At 32.3% G+C, this 21,558-nt stretch overlaps 1 protein-coding gene across 1 annotated transcript in view; it reads right to left on the minus strand.

Annotated features, from left to right (window-relative positions):
- The window catches only part of LOC106100028 (serine-rich adhesin for platelets), a 34,498-nt gene extending 14,197 nt beyond the window's left edge, over positions 1–20,301 (minus strand). Inside the window, exon 1 of the mRNA XM_013278764.1 lies at positions 20,136–20,301. Coding sequence (XP_013134218.1) covers positions 20,136–20,163 — 28 coding nt within the window. The 5' untranslated portion in view covers positions 20,164–20,301. The remainder of the gene's footprint in view (positions 1–20,135) is intronic.
- Between the last annotated feature and the right edge of the window lie 1,257 nt (positions 20,302–21,558).

Here is a 21,558-nt window from a genome sequence, read left to right on the forward strand (position 1 = left end):
AACATAGTTAAATATACAAATAAGCAGGTACACACGAACTGACCCATGAGATTTCCCCCATCGATCGCTCACCGTAATACGACACTTAATTGAATTTGTTCTTCCACCAAGTGAACTAGAAGACTGTCGTATGATGTTCGTTCGACCCTAGTCATATGAAAAGATATACCATGAAAATTCTCAAACTACATAATCATGTTACTAATTATACTCCTCGGAGTCGTTTAAGGTGACACTTAGTGCTTTATTATATGGAATCCACTACTTGAGTTACCATTAACCAAGAATAAATGCTTTTTCGGATAAAAGTAAGTAATGACGCAAAAAGAAAACAGAAATTAATTACAATAAGTTATGATAGGTAATTAAAGTTTAATAATTTCATCATCACCAGCTCACTATACCTCCCCACTGAGGGGCTCTGAGCCCCTATAAGGGATGACTAGGCCATAGTCAACCACGCTGGCCAAGTGCGGGTTGGTTGACTTTACACATATCTTTGAATTTCTTCGCCGATATGTGCAGGTTGCATCACGATGTTTGCCTTCGCCGTAAGAACGTCGGGTAAAATATGTACATATGAAAATTCGAAAAATCGAAAATCACATTGGTACACGGTGGGATTCGAACCCGAGACCTGTAGATTACAAGTCAAGTGTTCAAACCACTGAGCCGCCGACGCACCTCTTAATAATTTATACACGTAAAAATGTCAATGAACTTAAATAATGTACATATGTACCTCATTTTAATATAAGTATTGACTGCGAGTCTATTTACACTTGATAGTATGTGTTATCTTGAAGATATCAGTAAACAAGTGAAGTTCTCTCTAGGATATAGAATACGAAGTTCCGTACGTGTGGCTCTGATCTTAGGGCTGCCACTTTATCTTTAAACTATCACATTCGAGCTATGTTGTTTGTTAATAAAACAATTCACTGCATGTCAGCTTTTTTCATTCTCTTTTCATCAAGCGCCAAGAAGTCAAGGATCTACAAGGTAATTCAAACTGGTAATTTCCTTCTAGTTTAAGTCAAAGTTTACAAAGTTGGCAGCCCTATCTGATCTGTATTCAGCGAGCAAGATAACATTGGTAGTAAAAGCACGTCTCTTCGAAACCAATATTATAAAAACAAACATAATACAACTCGAAAAATATTATCGGAAAGTTTATTATCCTCTGACCACAGTTATGATTAGGTACTTAATATTTAAAATAAAATATAGAAAAGTATTTTAAAATTATGCAAGTTTATTTAAGTAGCAAAAGTTATTTAAGTAGCATATATAAGTTGTTAAGTAGTTTGGATGTTTGTAGCTACAGAATATAGTCTGAGATAATACATATAGGATTCTAACTTTTGTTTTTTTATTAATCCCACGCGGACGAAGTCACGCGCAGAAGCTGGTGTTTTATACAAACCAAATCTCAATACAAACAATAACAATAAACTGGTATAAAACACTATGAAGTATAGGTGAATAGGGAGGAGGTAATCTGTATTCATCAGGCGAAGTACAACCCAGACGGCGGCGCCCGGCGATGAACTAATATTACAAGATTCGCAATTTCCGCGCACTGGATTGCCGTGTTTTACTGTTTATGCACATTTTAGAACTGGCAACCTTTGATAAAACTAAAAGAGATGGGTGTGAAATTTCACTTAACGATATTCAAATAATATTTTACCTACATAGATATTAATTTACTGTTTATTAATTTAGCAGACCTAAAGTTTTAAATAAACAATTGAAAACGTTAAAAAGTGAACTTTAATAGAATCCAACTTAATCATTTATCTCTCGGAGAATGTTATAATTTACCCGCCGACTATCCACTGCTGGTAATCTATTAAAGTATCAATTTATTTGAAAGTTTTCGCTTAACCAGTCTGAATTAGATTTCTATCAATTTTATCGAATCGCTGAACACAACGCTATTGTTATTTTGTAGAATCAAATCGTTTATTCCCATTGACACTTGAAACCATTCTGTCGTTATCAAATCCTAAAGTCTAAACTCAACTTTAAATTAAAAACTTCCTATCTAAACTTCGTTAATGCACTCCGATTGTGTCTTGTTTTTGTCCAGAATTCATTTGTTTTATAAATAACTGAGACTAGTTTCATCTCTGTGACAGGAATTTTTAGAAAACCCAAAATACCTGGGTAAACAATTTTTTAAATAAGATGCAGTGAAAAAAGTATCTTTTCTACAGATTACGATAACTATTTCTTGAAATTATTACCAAACAACTGTTTAATAATTCGAAGTATAACTTCTTTTCAAAACCGAAAAATAAAATTTTGTATTGCGCGTTTCGTTTAAAGACAACATTTACTTAGGACTCAATGAGATTAGCGTTTACTTTAGCACCTTCAATATGTCTACACTCAAGTCTTTTAAGATCACTTCAGCATTTCTATCGTACATTTGCAGAAAGCACTCAAGTCACACCTTACTATAGCCTTTTCACTGAATCCTTTCACCTATTTTCAACGTTCATAACGGGTCTTAGGAGTCGTTGTTTTAAACATAAAAATGTTATATTTTTTTAAAGGATATAGTATTTCTAATGTAGACTTCAATAAGAGTAATGAAAGGTCTTTAAGAGCTCATCATTTTAATTTGTTCGCTTGTCTTCAAATTCAAACATGATCTTTTTCATCGCGTACGGTGTTAAAAATATCTGTTTTACCATAGTTTACTTATTTAATTCGACAATGGGAATTTACCTGCCACATAAACTCCCGAATTGACACTAATAGATCCTCTTAATGTTAATATAAAAGTAATCTAAACTAAAGGGATTGTTTAAATTTGTATTAACAATAAAAGAATAATTTGCATTAGCATTTTTGTACAAATTATCGTTTCAAAATTCGTATATCACGCCAAATAATTGAGTAAAGCAACCAAAAATTTGTTCAACATTACCCCATCAATTTATATTAACTTTAAAAGGGCTATTTGTAAATCAGAGCGAGGTATTTACAGGCTCACAAATCCCGGCGGGGTGTGGCAGTGTGGCCAACATTTATACTCATTAAATACGCTTATAGCGACGTGTTCGACGTAGTTTTTAGGTTAGGCTGAATACAGAACTCACCGTTTTGAATTAAAAAATCTTCTTTGATAGTATTTAGATCTACACTCGTAATGTTTAATGGCGATATTTTTTAACTAACTTGACTTTATAATTAAATATAAATGTATTAAAATGGTATCCAACTCTTTATTGTAATCGACTATGTTTCTTGTAACGGTTTGAGTTTGCTTTAAACAAGTATTGACAAAAATTTGCGTAACCGTGGATTTCTATTGCCAAAACAGGTGTTCAGAAATATGTTGTTATTTCTGTTCTTTCCATTAAAATGAGAGACAATAATACATGGTTAGTGTAAAATATTTCACTAAAGATGTATACAGGTTGCTTTTATGTATATAGAAGTGATTAGACTAGTGCAGCAGTGACCTACATAAACACAAAACCCCCAGTTACAACAACACTTAGACTAACTCCTGTCTCACAAAACTTCAACGTATGAAAAAACTAACAAATACGATTGTAACATTTTTAGCACATTAGAAAAATCTTCGAAATCACGCCTTTAGGTGGTCACTTTTTAATAAAACATTTTCTTATAAGAAATAAGAAGACGGATTTCTGAAGACGAATATTGTTACTTCACTTTTTCAATTTATTTTACTATAGAACATTTATCTTACAATGCAATTAATTCGTTACAACAACCAGACCTACAGCAACCTCTTTTCCGTTGCGATTTTCACGCGAAATCCCAATCGAGGAAGCTTTGGTATAGCTTACTCTGTCATTGATTGATTGATAAAAATACGTCTTGTGCTCTACCAAAAGAAACATTAAATACTAACTGTTCCCGTGCGGCTTCATCTGCATGAAATTTACACAAATGAAAACGTTAGGTTTTTTTTTCATTTTATTTACCCTCTAAGTTCAACAGTGTGGAAATGTATAGCCTAAAGCGTGACGTTAGTGTAGGACCTTTTATTTGAGAAAGAATTATTCAAAAATGTGCTCTGATTACTGAAATCCTACGCCACGAAGTAGTGTGTGTTTAAGTTTTATTATATTATATTAGTATGGATATAACATTCCTTATTATCAAATTAAGCTACTTAACCCTTAATTCGACGGAGTTTTTGTAGAAAATAATGTAACATGTCACTAACTTGTTTTTACGTACGTACGTTACGTACGTATTTTTCTCTTAACTATGTAGTGTAGTAGATTTTTTTAAATTAATTGTTCGTGACACTGGACACTATTGAATTAAGGGATAAAACGATACAATTTGTGTTAAAGTTTTTAGTAAAATTAACAATGTAAGTTTTAGAACTTACCTTGATCGTTTAAGTTCGAGTTATTTTCGTTACTTGTCCTACAATACTAAAAATAATTAACTGTGTACTTCGAAATTATTACGCACTAAATATTTAAGAAGTTGTACTTGTTGCAATCTATTTACGAATTCTTGAGATGGTCATCTCGTACGTATTGTTTGTACTGAGTAATAGTTACTTAACGTTATCTGTACATTGTTATGAAGAGGAAAGATTTGTATTTTTGTATGTATTGTAATAACTCAAAAACAACTAAGCCGATTTCAAAAATTCTTTCACCGTTAGAAAGGTAATTAATTTGTCTGTGATTAACATAGGCTACACCTTTTATTATTTTTTAGTTTTAAGAGAACTAAGTCGCGAGCAACAGCTAGTCATTATTTTAAATGTTGCACAAATGTTTAAATATTCACAGTAATGTAACAAAACTATTTGAGAAAACATTCAACGTACAGTTGACGGATAAAGTCTGCTTTGACGCTGTAAAATGAAGTTTGTTTATAAATGAAGACAAAATACACTTTAATAAGCGTCGAATAGTAGAATAGCTTGTATTATATAACTGGTGCATAACGTTCCTTGAAGGCTCAACGCTGCTCAAACTTTAATTAACACTTGCCTCGTACAATATAGTGGGATCAACATGTATGCAAGAGAAATGAACGAACAATCATACAGAATAACGAAGTAACACTTTCATTAGCATCTTGTTTTCAGGTTGGAATTATAAAATTGCTTAGTAAAAATGAGTGCATGAAATACGAATAAAAATGTTTATGGCTAACTTATCCCACTAATATAGAATCGACGCACCAAGTTTTCGTGTTCCAGATTGATTTTCCTTGGGCTACCCCTACCGTAGGCCTAGATATAGCCTAGGCCATCTGCTGGCTACGCTCTTGAACCATTTGCTTCTTATTTTAATGTTTATAATTACCAAACTAATAAGATTTCTTTTTCATTTAAATAAGTAATAAACATAACCTAAAGTAGCGTCAAATCTATTTCTTTCTAAAGAAATAGTCAGGATTTTTAAACTATTTTGACATAAATAAACAATGCTCTAATAAAGATATTTATGTAACTGTGTATCTTGAATGCTGTGGTTACAGTGGTCAAGCAAACGGCAACTTTATCTTTAGAAATATGATACAGTCTAGAATTATATTCTACGCAAGTCTTTCAAATCATTATTTTCAACTCTACATATAATTTTATAAAACAAGGATGATATAATAAATGAATCCAGCTGTACAGTCGAGGAATTTTATTTACTACCCGTGTGTAACAACGGTGTAACATTATAGGTACACTCACATTATAGATACTTGTCAATAGTTACGTGTTTTATAAGCTCTAAATTTAAAACTTTCAGGGAAGGAAATTAAAATCCTTGATACTATCATTTCAACTTTACTTAATTCGCGTAATCGAATAACCATCTTTCTTGTCATTTAAGCATAACAGAGCCATTACTCTCGAGTTATTCTGTCGGTATTCCTTTGTACGTGAACCAAATTGGATCACGGAAACCGCAAACCAATTTTGGTCACTTCGCGCAGTAATGCGCACATTTAAGCTACGCCACAAATGATTATTTTAAATTCGTACATTACTTTGTAAAAGAATCGCTATTTTAAAGTAACATTCTGAGTAAGCATTAATAAATCATTTGAGGTTGAATGGCGATGAACTTTTACGGACTTCTTTAATATTTTCGGTGCAATATGTCTTTTTTTGTCATCACCCATAATTATTAAACGCTAATTTCAATTTGTTTACTAACGGCGCGTTTCCCAACTATTTTTAACAATTCGTTAGTGCTTTTGGTTCGATAACTTAATGGAATGCGTTACTGCACTACGTAACTTGAAATTCAGCAACCCTATATAAAAAGAGGCAATAATCAAACTGGAGATTATCTAATTTAGTTAACATTAAAATTTCCTACTTTGTCATATATTCGTTACGTTCTACGTACATTTTTTTGTAATATATGAACCTGAGACACTTTAATGTACCAGAAAATTAAACGGTTTCTCGAGAGCGTGGTACAATTCTGTGCTCTGTGCGCTCTAACATTCGCGTGTAATCTCAAGAAGATAATAACATAGTAATTGCTTCCCACATTGCACTAAGAACAAGTAAAAGTAACGTAAAAAAAGTAAAGTAAAAAAAATTGATATTTACAATATTGAAATATGGTTAAATAGCATACGACAAATATTCTTTAGTGCCTACTCTTAATTTAAAAATCAAAGTAATCACCACTGCGTTTATAAAATAAACTCCATAGTATGAACAATACAAGAAAAGAAGAACAAAACAACATTTCTCTAAGCTTACCGATTAACTTTATGTGCGAGCGTATCTCTGCACATACATTTACTGGAACGTTTATTGCTCCTTTCATACGTCACAAGATGTTCCCTGTCGATTCCAGCGCCTTATGCACGTACAGATATAGCGAACTTGTTTTTTTATTACTTTAGTACATTCTTTATCCAGATTATGCAACATAAAATACAAATAAAGCCTTCTGTGAAAGCATATCTGATGTTTTTTGGAATATATTCGGTATTCATAAAAAGTGAGAGATGTTTGAATGAGTTACTTTATACAGTTAAAATGATTTACCCGCTCAACGTCTGATGTGGCAATATTCTTTTATGTTCTATCCCTTAGTAGACTAAATTCCTCATTCCTTTTTTAATCATAAGATGACAAACGAGCAGGGGGCCACCTGATTGACGAAACGACCGCTACCCATAACAACAACGATGCGTGGCCTACCCTTAAGCGACAGAGGAGGAGACGCACCTAAAGAGGATACTTCCCCTTCTTATGCGTCTCGTTCATCATAAATCTACTTTCTCTTAACAAACTTTCCTGACGAGAAAAGAATGGGATGGAAAAGGAACTAAATTTAGGAATTAAATCTTCCAGATCTTTCGAATTAAGTTTTATGAAACCAAACTCAGGTAGACTTCAATTTCACCGCAATTTTAGAAAGTTGAGTTAGGTTATAGTAATTTTTTGTTAATTTACTAATATTTTCTTTAAGCATTCCAACTAGGTTCTAGGCTTGTGCTAGGATATGGTTACCAACAAAAGTCGAATGGCGGAATGCGAACCCTCGACCGCAAGATCGGTAGTCGCTTCCCCAAACCATTAGGTTATTGACGCTTCACATTGAGTAAATCATTAATTCGTTCTTTAAATGAAGTATGCAGACGTACTTTCATAATAGCATTGCACAATTCTGAGTTACGAACAAAAGCTCTCAATCATTTACCATTTACATTGATTAAACAAAGCCAATACGCTCACAGCAAATGAACGTAACAGACAATAAAAATACTCGAATACAATACATCATGGAATTTGCAATGAAATATTACATTTTGTTATTCGATATTTTGAAATAAGTGCACTACATATTCCACATTGGTATACGTAGTATGTCTCTTGTTATGTTTCACAATACATTTTATACATAAACTTTGCTTAAAATTCGTATCACTAAACATCTACAATCCAAATGGTAGTATACGAGTAACCATCAGGTGATTGTCTGGCCTTTTGTTTTGCTAAATAAGAAAAAATATGAATACAGGATTCTCTTCGCGTAATAGTAAAACAAACTGTAATAAGCATAAATTGATTTTTTATCAAAGTATGAATTTGGAATATCACCGATGTACTTTTGTTTAAATTATTTAATTCCGAAAACATGAATTAGTTAAAGTTATCAATCTGCACAGAAAACCAAGGAAATAAAAGCTTTTACAAAACAATCACGTTAAAACCGAATAATTAGAGATGGGGCGAGCGGAGAGTAATCTCATGCCTCAACATTCAAAAGATAAACTCGACGCTAGGATTTGACTTGCTAATTTGTTTTTCTGTTTCTTCGTTGAAGTGGGCACTGAAATAAATGTGCCAATATTCAAGTGGAATTAACGCTTTATTGCAATTGTTTGCGATTTAAATTTCTTTTTACATTTCGAGTTTACTTTACAAGGTAAGCTTGGTATAATTTACGCATCAATTAATAAAATACGTAATGCCTAGTTTGTTTAATTAAGTTTTTGTTCACATCAAATTGTTACTGTCTTATACACTCTCAAGAAATCTATACTTATATTTTAAAGAAGAATGATTTTTAGTTTTGTATGTATTCGATTCACGTAAAAATTACTGAACCGATTTTAAAAATGCTTTCGCCATAAGAAAGGTAATTTATCTGTGAATAACATAGGCTATATTTTAAATTTCGCGCGGACGAAGTCTCGACAAACAGGTAGTTGTAAAATATTTTTCATATAATTTGTTGTTCAAGAGTTGATATAATTACGCTCCTAATTTGTTTGACAGAAAACATTTATTAAAGGAATGTTTTTTTTTTAATTTACTACCATAAAACTTTATAAATATTAGTAAAGTTGACAATTAAATAATTTAAAAAATAGAACACTCTGTATGTACAAAAAGCCAACGTTTAAATGTAAAGAACAGAATTTACAGCCGTGTAGGAAATCCAGAATACCCCACTTACCTCATATTTAATCCTTCGTTCAACTTAAGCGAGCATTTTAATGTTTTAATAAGGATAATAATTTAACAGCTTTACTGTGTCAAGCAAAAGGTCTTTATAAACGTTTTGCCTTTTCTTTGACACGGTTAACCATTTTAAGTATTTACTGCCAGCAATGTTTTTAGCATTAAAAAAAAACTAATTTAAAATGTACCGATAGCATTTTTACATAAAATAAATGTGAGCTTTTCTACACTATACCATATACTAATTAAATTATTTTTTTAATACGTTTGTAAAGTAAAATTTAAAACCCGGCAATTATTTAAATAGAAGCTCGGCCGCAGTAAAAAATCTGTAGTCAGTACTTATCTCAAAAAAGCTCGTCGGTTATTTCCATTTCGCAGATCCAGCTAAATAAGCTATGTTTTAATTTTTTATCATAATAACCATCTTTAAAGATAATAAAATAAAAAGCAGCTTATGAAATAAAACATTTCATTACAGTAATTGATATTAAAAATAAATTAAACAAGCTTTTGCTCGTGAATTCGTCCCCACAGAATAAAAACATAACTGGTGTCACCATAAAATAGTGTTAATTTCTAACAGTGACAGAATTTTCAAATCCGTTCAATTTTGCAGCCTATTTAATGCAAATGAACTATCAAATCTCTCTTTATAATACCAGCATAAATAACTGATTGTTTAACTTTTTTGATAACTAGCTCAACAGCGACTGCGTCTGCGTGAAATTAAAGAAACAAAAGTAAGTAGCCTGTGGGTTCCAGACTATCCTCTACATCTGTACCAAATTTTATCGAAATTCGTTCAGCCGTTTAGGATATGAACTCTAATAAAAATCCATCATATTAGTATGATTACATTGCCAAGCGACTATTATGTAACGAAGTCTATCGATTATAATGTTTTTAAAATAACTTTTAAAATAATAACAAACTTTTTTTTCACACTACCGATCACTTCAGTCAGCCCGTGAGCATGGCGCATGCAACTGTGCCGAAATATCAGGAGCTAAACAACCCAATCGTGGTAAGAAACCCGTATCTTACGAACATTATAATTGTAAAAACCACGACAGTTTAAAGTTATATAAAGTCTATTGACATGACTAATATCATACTAATATTATAAAAGCGTAATTTTAAATGGATGGATGGAAGGATGGATGTTTGTTAGAGTTGTAGCCTAAACTGCTGAACGGATTTCGATGAAATTTTGTATAGATGTAGAGGATAGTCTGAAAGAACACATAGGCTATTCCCTTTTTTTAAATTCTATGCGGACGGAGTCGCGGGCGTAAGCTAGTATATATGTAAATTATGAAACATTGAGAATATAAGATCCAATAACATAAAACGACAATACCGACAGCTATGTTAAAACAACAAAGTATTGTTATAGGGACATAAAATACTAAAGTCATAAATGTTAAGGCATGTTCAGACAAACGACGTGAGCGCGGTTTGTTCCCACTGATGTTGGCCGGTCGTTAAACGACGAGTGTGGTCCTTAAGTTCATGGCCTCGTCGCCGTAGTCTAATGAGCAATGTGTTATGTACAGTTTCTAATTAACATTAAAGATATAATACATTCTATAACATTTTATACTGTTATTTGGACACCGATAATGCATTTAGGATAGTTCACACTTTTTCCTTTCCGTATTTTTTTTTCAGAATCTACATCGATATATAAGATAACTTTACGTTTCTCTACTTGCAAACTGTTTAATCTTTATTTAATTATGCTACTTACCAAATTAGGTTATGAAGCCTTGAATAAAAATTTATTTTTATCTATTGAAGAAAAATAAGTAAATACTTCAATAGATAAAAATAAAATTTCACGGCCCATACAAAACATACGCAATTCAAACTTTATAACAACAATAAAAATAATCACAAGTAGTTAACCCGAATGAGAACGAGCACAAAACCTACTTGGAACCAATTGTATGACCCTAGAGATATAAAAGTCTTAAGAGAATAAAGGTCCAAGCCTCATATAGCCCGACCAGTTTCATAATTAACTGCCTTCTTTGCATGAGAAAGGGGTAAAGTGATATTACTTCAGTAACCTCCGGAGACTCGAGTAAAATTAAACCAAGGAATTGTTAATTCAAGTGGACGGAATAATAAAAACCTTTATACAGTGAGTACGGTTATAGCCCGTTATGAATTAACTAGCTTTCGCCCGCGACCCCGTCCGCGTGAAATTGAAAAAAATACAAAAGTAAGTAGCCTATATGTTCTTCCAAACTATGCTCTATACTTATGTCAAATTTCATTGACATCAGTTCACCCGTTTAAATAAAAAATAAATAAAACACCGTCTAATCCTTACTACTACTACTCCTTACTACAATACAATTATGATATCAAAAGTAATTAAATACAAAATGATGAAAAACGCAACTAATGAAATGAAAAAAAAAATTAAAAATTAGCGTTGCAATGCTGCCTGGATTGGGTCCTCGCTCAGCTATAAATGCTAGATGCCCCTAATTGAAGTACCCAGCGCTGATCTTCCGCGAGAGGCTACAAACTCTAACAAACATTCATCCATCATTAAAAAGTAAGATTATCTGTCGCTTATAACCTAATAAAGAGATGGCAACCATTAGGTTTCTATCATGAATAGGAAAGTTAATAAGGTAATTTGAACCACGAGCTAATTGACAACTCGATCTTCATAAGCGGTCATCTGTCTTAACTTAAAATCTTTACTAATGCACGCAATGGCGTTAATTAGCCACTAAAAAGGACCTTAGTTTTAGGTTTTTTGTACTTCATCCTAACTACCGTAAATTTCTCCTAACTAACTTATAGAGATATTGTAATTAAAATTTTCAAAGAAGACATCTTTTTACATAAGAGATTAGATAAGAGAGACGAGACCACCAAGGTGATCATCGAATCCCGTGGACATCCGCAACACCAAAGGAATTGCAGATACCGGCCTTTACGATACGTCCGGTTCAAGACGGTTCCAAAGTCCCACACAAAAGACAGGAGTGAAATGGAAGAAGTGTTTTAACAGTGGTAGAGCCCGCTTTAACATCTTCGCAAGAATAGGTCGGCTCGCCCAGTGTAATACCACGACCACACAGTAAACAGGCGTGAAGTGCAAGCAATTCCGCGTTTCGTCTGATGAAGAACGCAAATGCAATTGCTGATATATATGGGCAGCGATCGCTTCGCTTTCTTGGCGAATTCAGGTGGCCGCTCGTTCGTTTACCACCCTATATTATAAGAAAAAAGTCGTACTGGTTTCTAAATACAATATCAAAGTTAGATGAACATATTTCATTTTATATCCATAGAAATCTATATCTACTACATAAAGAAGTTTAACTAATAAAGTTACACATAATATTTCAATATAAATTCACGTTTACATAAACTTTAGTATGGGAAATACAAATTTCAAACTGGCCACTAACTCAGCCGGTGAGGTCGTGACATCCAATAACGCTGCGGACTTGAGCCCTCGGGCGCGGATTGGAAAAGGTTCCTATTTTCAATCGATCCCAATCGTACTATCTTTTTATAAAAGATACGCTTTACGTTGAACAATTGATACCTTTATATCTATTATATGTACAACATAAAAAATCACATAATGTTAATCATGTTTTATAATTTCTTATCTTCTATCTAAAACCATATTTGTGTTGTTTTTGTTTAAAATGTAGACTAAAATGACAATATACCGTTAACTTTATTTTAAATGCACACTTTATTTGCATTAAAACTCTCATTCATTACATTACCATATCTCTCATACATATTAAAAATGCACACAAACACAGAAAAAAGCAATAAACAGTTATTCAAGAGTGACTAATTAAATCTTTTATCTCAATGGCGCTTGGGATCGAGGTCATGGGCAAGATGAATTAATTCATCGAACAACAGTTACGGTTTCACACATAGACCCCCTTTTCCACTAAGCGATAAACCGTGCGACTACTATTTCTATTACCATGTTTTATTTACACTGGCGCGGTCGTGACTTATAAAGATAACAGACATGCACTACAAATTGCGACTGGTAACTTAGTGGAAAATGGGTTTAACAGTTAGCGGATAATACTTGTCATAATTGATGGATCAAAGAACTTCCCACGAATATTCAGCAATTTAAATTGGATAGTTTCATTAAGATTTGAGAATAGAAAATTGAAGAATCATTAACGATTACTTTAGAATAATTATTTAATTTGTTTCTAACATACAATTTATATTATAATAGAATATACGTGGAGCTATAACTTTTTTGAATAAATATAATAGACCTATAAAAAAACATTTCTAACATATTTATCTTCTATTTAAAATTGACCAAAACTAACAGATCGTGTGTTGTACTTTGACTTCTTTATACTTCACAAATTTTGAACCAAATATTATGACGATTGCTTATTTCGTAAAAGCGAAATGCTTTTTTAAGTTAAACTGGGTTACAGTGGAGCGGGTCACTGAATAAAATATTCCTATCTGCATTTACATTCGAATTTTTTCAACGATTTATTTAAAAAATCCCACTATATAACTTACGTAACTGATCATTTAAATTTAACTTAAATGATATCTGAGTACGATTTCCAATGTAAAAAGAGCATCTATATAAACAACTTAATCGCCATTAAACTATAGGTAAATGTATTATATTCACCAATAATAACCTACCAACAAAGTTCACTTAATAAATCCAAGCATTTCGTTTACAAATAAAAGAAAAGCATTATTTCTCCGCAATATCCAAGGGGCTCGGAATAAATAAATAAATTGAAACTTGAATCAAATGAAGTATTTGATTTCTGATCAAATCAAAGAAAAAATAATGATTTCTGTATCATTAAGGAAAAATTTGCCTCAAGGATAATTGAAAAATATACTCCAGTGGAACCTGACCTTTAATGAGACCGACAGAACTGAGTTTCTATAATTTCATCATATTATTATCATTCCTTTTTCAAATGAGGAGTGTCAAACTAAATTGTCATTCACTCGTTCACACCAAAAGGTAAGTAAGAAAAGTTTGCTAAAACTAACTATAAAATTTAAAAATTTTTGTTAACGCTGGTTTTAAATTGACCCTTACTTTCTGTTGCAATACAAATTGAACTGCAAACTAAGTTACAATTGCTTAATACAGTCGTAACAAACGAAGCTGTCAAACGCAATTACGTAGCTTCGTGCATCGCATTCCCGATAAACAGGAATTAAACAGTCTGCCGATCTCATAGTCTATGTGCATTGTAATCTACTTTGCTTCTGTCTTCGTTATACAAGCTTAATGCATGATGGAGAAAAAGCTTGTCATCCTTGTTGTTTTAAAGAGAATGAGCGAGACGATAAGATCTTTTTATGCAGATGTTTTCGCAGTGGTAACACAGATATGTCTTACAGTATAACTTTTCTTCGTAAATGAGTCTTCTGTACACTTAATGACATTTAGATAGTCCTTTAAGTGGAATGCTCGTGAGTGTAGTGCATTCTCATGTGACGTTAAATTTGCAAGTAAATGTAATTGTTTTGTTGTTTTATGTTATTTTAGTTTTTCCTACACTAAGCGCTCTAATGGGCCGTTAAGAATTCTTTATGTTGCAGATACCAAGTATTTCTAAGTAAAAGCTCAACTATTTTTAATGAATATTATTGTTTTAAGAAATTTGCGAAGAGGAAACTATCAAAGAAGCAGCGCATTAGAAAAAAAATGTAGTTTTTAAAAATGAAATAAATATTCCGCCGTGTAGGTACTTTGGATTCCCATATATATTGTTTTTACATAATCTTAATTTTAGTCCCTTTCACTTTCCACCATTTTCTTAAGAGGAAAGGATGCTGAGGGAAGGTCGCTTGCTCGTTTGCCACCTAATAATATTTAATAAATGAACGAGTTGACGAATGAACGAATGAAATAATATCAGTTACATCACGACGATGTCATTGAGATGCTATAGATAACTTTGTTCCTCACTAAAGTATCTTGATGAAGTGGCAATGTGTAACTTTAGTGCGCGTGCTTTATCAGTAGTTCGTAAGTTCGTTTCCTGCGATGATTATCCAGGTCACGATTGAGGTCTCAAACTTATACGTTACCACAATCCTTAACATTAGTTTTGAGGTTCTTAGATTGTATGATATAGCTTTTATTAATAATCTTCTTAAAGCTTTGTCATCATCATCCTTATCCTTATGGAGGGTCGGCACAATGTACTCTACCATACACCAACCAGCCGATAAAATAAAATACAAAAGCAGCCAGTAAAATACAAAATGATATTATAACAAACTTAAGCTGCGAGTTTAACCACAAAGTTATTTTTCCAAACAGTGAGTTTATAAAACACAGATGTTGTACATACGAATGAAAATATAATGAAAGCACGTAGAGTTTTGTAAAGAGGAAACGAAGCGAGCAAAAAGTCCGGAGCAAGTTTGCACGAGACTTCCCGCGCGGGACTACACTAAAAGAAATAAAACACACGTAATGTGAATATAGAAAACATCTATACTCTAGTGTTTTGATAAAATTCCAAACAGACCTATATTAGAACAATACAAATTAAGTTAGTGTTGCTTACAAAAATAAACTTATAAAGCCCAATCAAATTAATCGGGCAAAGGTCGAACGCCTTCAGCCAAAAGTGTTACCCAACTTGTACAAATAAATAGAGATAGTATTAATGAAAACATAAAGAAACTAAATCCAAAGCTTTACCAATACATTAATCGAATTAAAGTTAATGTAAATCAAAAAAAAAGACCTTTAAAATGTCAACTAAAAGTAACAACCAAATCGTCCTCAATTTGGTCATATAAAAATTCCACACAAACACATCTTTTTTGCAGAACAAATTTTTATCGTAGTAAATCGAGTAACGTCGGAGCGCTGTAAAAATATTCAAATTTTTCATACATATGAAAATGCTTCAAAAATCCCTATCGCCACGTATGTTTGCTGAATCTAAATATCGTGTGTCGACGCTGCATTCGTTTACATTCCGTTCATTCGTTCAATATTTGCAAACACCTCTGATGATTCATCTCAACGTTTATCAACCCGAAAATATTAACAAATCACAAAGGGAAAAGTTTTATTCAACTTTTATTTTGTACCGTAATTTGCGTTTTTTCAGTCAAAAGTTTACAAAATTACCTATCAACAAAATACTAAAGTAATAAAGATAAAATTAATTCCAACAACAAATAGGACGCTTTCTAAATCATCGTAATAAAATTTATTATTACCATCGATAAATTTAATTTATACTTGCCACCGTAATATTGTACCTTTATTTCTCTTTAACGACCCGAGAAGCGATGTTATTGCTTATTTCCAGCGAATGTAAACAACACCATAAACAAATGCCGTGGCCGAAGGGCGTTATTTTAATAATTCCGCGTTAACACCGAATTTATTCCGAATAATTCCAGGTATTCCGGATATAAATTATGTAATACGTCCTCTGAGGGAACGACAAATCCGACCTCTTTCCGTGTCAAACTGTACGACTTAAGTACCATCTTCGCATTGTAATAATGACCTGGATATTTCCATTTAGTTTGTATTATTTATATATTATTCTGCACTATAAAGTGTTAATTTTAAAAGCTGCAGACTTAAAATTAGATGAAATCTTTATTGGTTCACTTCTTTCTAATAAAAAAAAACAAAGTTAAAAACTCTACATTTAAGGTTAGCTATGGAAATAACGGTACTGGTGAGTAAAAAACGTCCATGTCGCACGACTCGATGCGCTTGCGCCGCTTGAAACAAAAAGAAAACTCGCCTCAATTATTTAACCACCGGTGTTAAGGAACCCGACGTACTATTTTTATCTCATTCCAATACAAAAGTGATAAAAAAGCTCGACCATCGTGATTCGATTACCTCGATATACGAACCGGAACGACCGCTTGTGTCCGATCGTTTCTTACGGGTGCATTCTTTAATGCTACGATTAGAAATGTAACGATTTTCAATTGAGTTTTGATGTTTTTTATCGTACATTTGACCACGATCCTATCAAATGTGGAGATGTTAAAAAATCCATCCTTGTGTAGCCGTGCTCTGACTCTATGATTCGTAGTTTGAAGTATAATTTGACTAACATACTTAGGAAAGTTATTAGTTAAGTTAATAAGTTTTCATACAGACAACAATACTCGTATAGCATAGTTCTAATATAACGATATGAGACTTTTAGACTTTTTATTTCCATATTATTTAACTACTGTAATGTATTTTGTCTTTGATTGTTTATTTCATAGGTGAAAAAATAACAACTGTTTTTTCAGTGTAAGTTAAATTAGTAAAACCAGATTCACCGTCTTTAAAGTTAGATGGATTCTTGCTTGGAAAAGGTAATTTTAATGGTAAAAATGAAAATTAATTAAATAAATGTTTGACAACCCTAGACAGCTCGGTAAGTGATATTGTATACAGCATAGCGAGTACAGACAATAAAAACGTTACGGGTGTATATTTTTCTCCATCTCTATATCAGAACCAGCCAGACCACTTTTATGGCGGTTTTACTGTTCGCAATTTAACTTGTAACGTTATACTTAAGTGCGATGAACAGTCCAAAACAAAATCACATACAAACAAGCACCGCTAAAATAGTAATCGATTCATGAAAGCTAATTTAACATCCCTAATGTTCATTAAAATCTATAAAATCAAATCGCATACGTTGCAGCTTTCAAAGCGACTATTAATTTCCATTTAACTTTGAACTACGTCATAAGTCACTTAGCAACGTTCGTTTTGATTTACCCGGCAATCATTTATCAAGTAAAAACCGATAACTTCATTACTTCTTCGCTTTCCAGTCAGGCCGCGTCAAATATGATACAGTTTTAATCGAATATCAGAAAGCAATTTTAAATATCGCAAGTTGCATCAAAGACTTAAGAATAATTCTCGTATTTTCAATTAATTAGAAACATTTGTCTATTACTTTTTAAAGACTATCATCTTGTTATCCAAATCATTGTGGTTGGTAAAACCATGTATGCCAACCCCACAAAAACGGGATAACTAGACGATGATTCGACATTGGGACAGCATGATTGACTATGACCCAGTCACCTCTAATTTTAATCATTAAATTAATTACAATTAGCATAAAAAGGTATAAAAATAAAAATAGACAATACTGTATTTTAAGGGTGATTTTTGTAGAAACTCACTTTAAAAAATCTCTGTGATTTCGTAATCTATATAATGAATTTGAATATGTTTGCTTTAATATAATTATTAAAATGAATACGGAATTATTAGTCCTCTTTCATCGTTGATAAAAAGAAGCCTAAGAGTAAAAATGAATTTTCAATTTTCATCAACGCTGTGTTTGTATCTTTTAACTTAACTTCGTTTAGTTTTTCATTTTGTTTCACTTCGATATGAGCGGGAAACGAACGTTCAATCAGCATCGAGCAAACGGAATATCGGATATTTTTTTAACATCAAAGCTCTGCTTCACGTGAATTAAAGGTAATCTTGTATTGTTTAAAAAAACAGTAGACTCAAATAGAGTGAAGAGATTACCTTTTTGTTATATTATTATTGATTAGTATTACATCGTATTCATAACTTTAAAGTTATCTGAATTATCCCATCGTTTGAATAATAACTATTTGGTGGACATTTATAACAGAACTAAATGCAGAATTAAAGAAGAGTCACCAGTACTTCATAAACAGGCAATATAATTAGCAGAAAAAGTGTAATTACCGAGTAACCTATTTCATAGGCAAGTTGTCAGGCCTCCAAAGTGTAGTGCCGGGTAGGCCAGGTGACCTAATTTTTACTATGAGCTGCAATGCAGTAATACACCCGTACGACTTTATAAATTTAACACAAACAAAACTTATGACACCCAAATTAAAAACACTCACGAGAAGTCTCGATGTGTGGTTTAAATTTTGTTGAAAAATATACACTCAATTCAAACTTCGTCGTCCAGTGGAACAATATTTTACTTTTTAAATTTGTAATAAAAAATGCATTAGAGCATGCAAGACTTAAATAACATAAGTAATGCTCAAGTAAAAACTATTATGTTATTCTTCTGTATTAAGTAAGGCGTATGAATTGTAACTATGAGCTCGTTAATTGGCGTTTATAACTTCAAACGCTTTTTAAGTCGTCTTTTATAGAAAAGTTGGTGATAAACTATTAAGAGACTTTCATTACACACAAAATTGATATAAAACGCTTATGCATTAATGTCTCCTTAAAAATACTTACTAATTATCTAGTCGAGTCTAATAAGATTTTTTTAAAATTAAAAAACAAACCAAGTTCAACGACCTCAAATAAACCGCTAAATATATTCTTGTACATCCTTGCATAATATACGCTATATAACGCAGAGAATTCCATCAAAGAAATTAAAAAGCTAGCAACACGATCTTGACACTGGCAGCAAAAAGCCTCGCGTACACAAGTCCACACTGGAATAACTTGTTAACCCGGCCGCGTATTACTGGTATGGCTAACGTACACCATTAACGCACAATAAAACTGGCCAATTATAAAAATACCCGACAAAAAAAGTAACTGTCAATTACTGGCAAAAAATGCGTCTGTTATTGGTATTTTTCGAATGTTCTTGATTTGAATTCAATTTAAAAAGTTTGGTATTACACAGAATAGTTAGTTAAACAAAATATTACATTTTTATTAAAATTGTACAAATTTTAAAACTACGAGTATTGTAGTAATTAATTTTAATAAACGAATTCACATGTTTCAATGATTTAACTACGTGACCGGCATTAAAAACGTAAAGCTTGCCATTCATACCGGCCAGTGCTCTGAATAAAGCCACACATATGCATCAAAAGGGAAGCACAGACAACGTAAGAGACTTTTAATTTTCTCATAGCGCTCATATTTTACGAGATATTATCTCATAACCGGCTAATATTTCATATCTTGTTCCTTATTTGACGTCACATTTTATATTAAAAGTATGGAACCGTTAATTAAATAAACTAACCCTGACTTAGTTATTTTTTTTGTAACTAATAAAATTATTATAAAAGAGAAAAAAAGCCAATGGAAAACTAACCTCAAAATAAATTACGTTACTACTAATTAAAGTAAACAAACTCAATTTAAAAACTAAAAATAAAAATCTTAGTAAGAAAATAAATTTACACTTACCGATTATTCTGGAACTTGACTTGGCCATGCGGTCAGAAGATCATTATTTACTATACACGGTATTATTTACGTGAATCTGTTTTAGAAGTATCGCGTTTGAGTAACGGTAGAGAGAGGCACACGACTGGTCCAGTACGTAGTCGGTAAGTGACTGAATGCCGGCCCCCGCTAGCCCACTATCATTCCACTTTCGGCTTATTCTCCCGCCTCCCCGAAGACTAAGATTTATCACTATGATATAGAGCCCTTGCAATCTAGAGATACACTAAGGCTCAGTGTTCACAAATTTAAACGTCAGCGATCGATTAACTAATTTAATGAATGCTTAAGATAAAGGCACTTAAGTTTATAATGTAAAACAATCGCTTGTAATTAAACAAAATTATTGTTTTTTTCTAATTTGAATTAAATTGCTGAAAAAGAAAAACACTCTTTACAGGTAACGAATTGTTTTCAGATCATTTTTTGCCAGATACGAATTAAAAATAAAATTAAGAATTTTTGCTTTAGAGTAATAGATGTTTAGTACAATAGTAAAAAATAGCTAATAGATACGACAGCAAATTTCTCGTAACGCAGAAGCCTAAATACATCATAAGCATAGCCTGGCGCATTTGTATGGGCACCTCGAGCGGACGTCGGGACGCGTTCAATGGACCGAATGCATTGACCAGTTTACTTTGAGACGCTGTTTGTTGAATAAAATATCTATAACCGTTGGGAAAGCTCTCTTTTATTGTCAATATTTTACCGTGACCTATTTCATATTTATTTGTATAACCATAGGTGTTATCACGAATATCTGTGAGAACATTTTCGTAACGTAATAGACATAACTACACCAACAAATCTCTTACGAAATTTGTCAACAATTACGAAAACTTTCTTGCAAACCGTAATAGTTCATTCTGTCAGTAGATTTTAAGAAATTTTGTTATAAAAAGAGGCAAAAAGCAAGTGAAGTGAGCTTGAGGTTTCAAGTAACTTTTAAGTTTACTAGTTTAAATAGATTAATATGTTAAATCTGTAGTTAGATTCTATCTAATACGATAATGCACTAGTTTCGTACGTCCTACACATTTCGTCACCTGCATTTCCCTAATTACGAATACGTGTATGGTCGACATCCGAATTAGATGTGATCGGTCATCGGATTGAATTGAAGCTAATTAATTAACTACAATTAATAATTAGACATCAATAGAATCAGAACTATAGACAAATTAACGAGTCACTATCAAATGTGTGTTGTAATAATAATAAAATAAAAACAAAGAGTTTAATGTGTCTTCATTTTGGGTGATTAGGACATAGTCAACCAGTGCGGGTTAGTTGACTTCACCCATATCTTTGAAATTGTGCAGCTACGTGCACGATTTCCTTGACAGTAAGAACGTAAAATAAATGTACATTTGAATTTCGT

This window comes from Papilio polytes, unplaced genomic scaffold (genome assembly GCF_000836215.1).
Source record: "Papilio polytes unplaced genomic scaffold, Ppol_1.0 DF824080.1, whole genome shotgun sequence".
NCBI classification, from domain to species: domain Eukaryota; kingdom Metazoa; phylum Arthropoda; class Insecta; order Lepidoptera; family Papilionidae; genus Papilio; species Papilio polytes.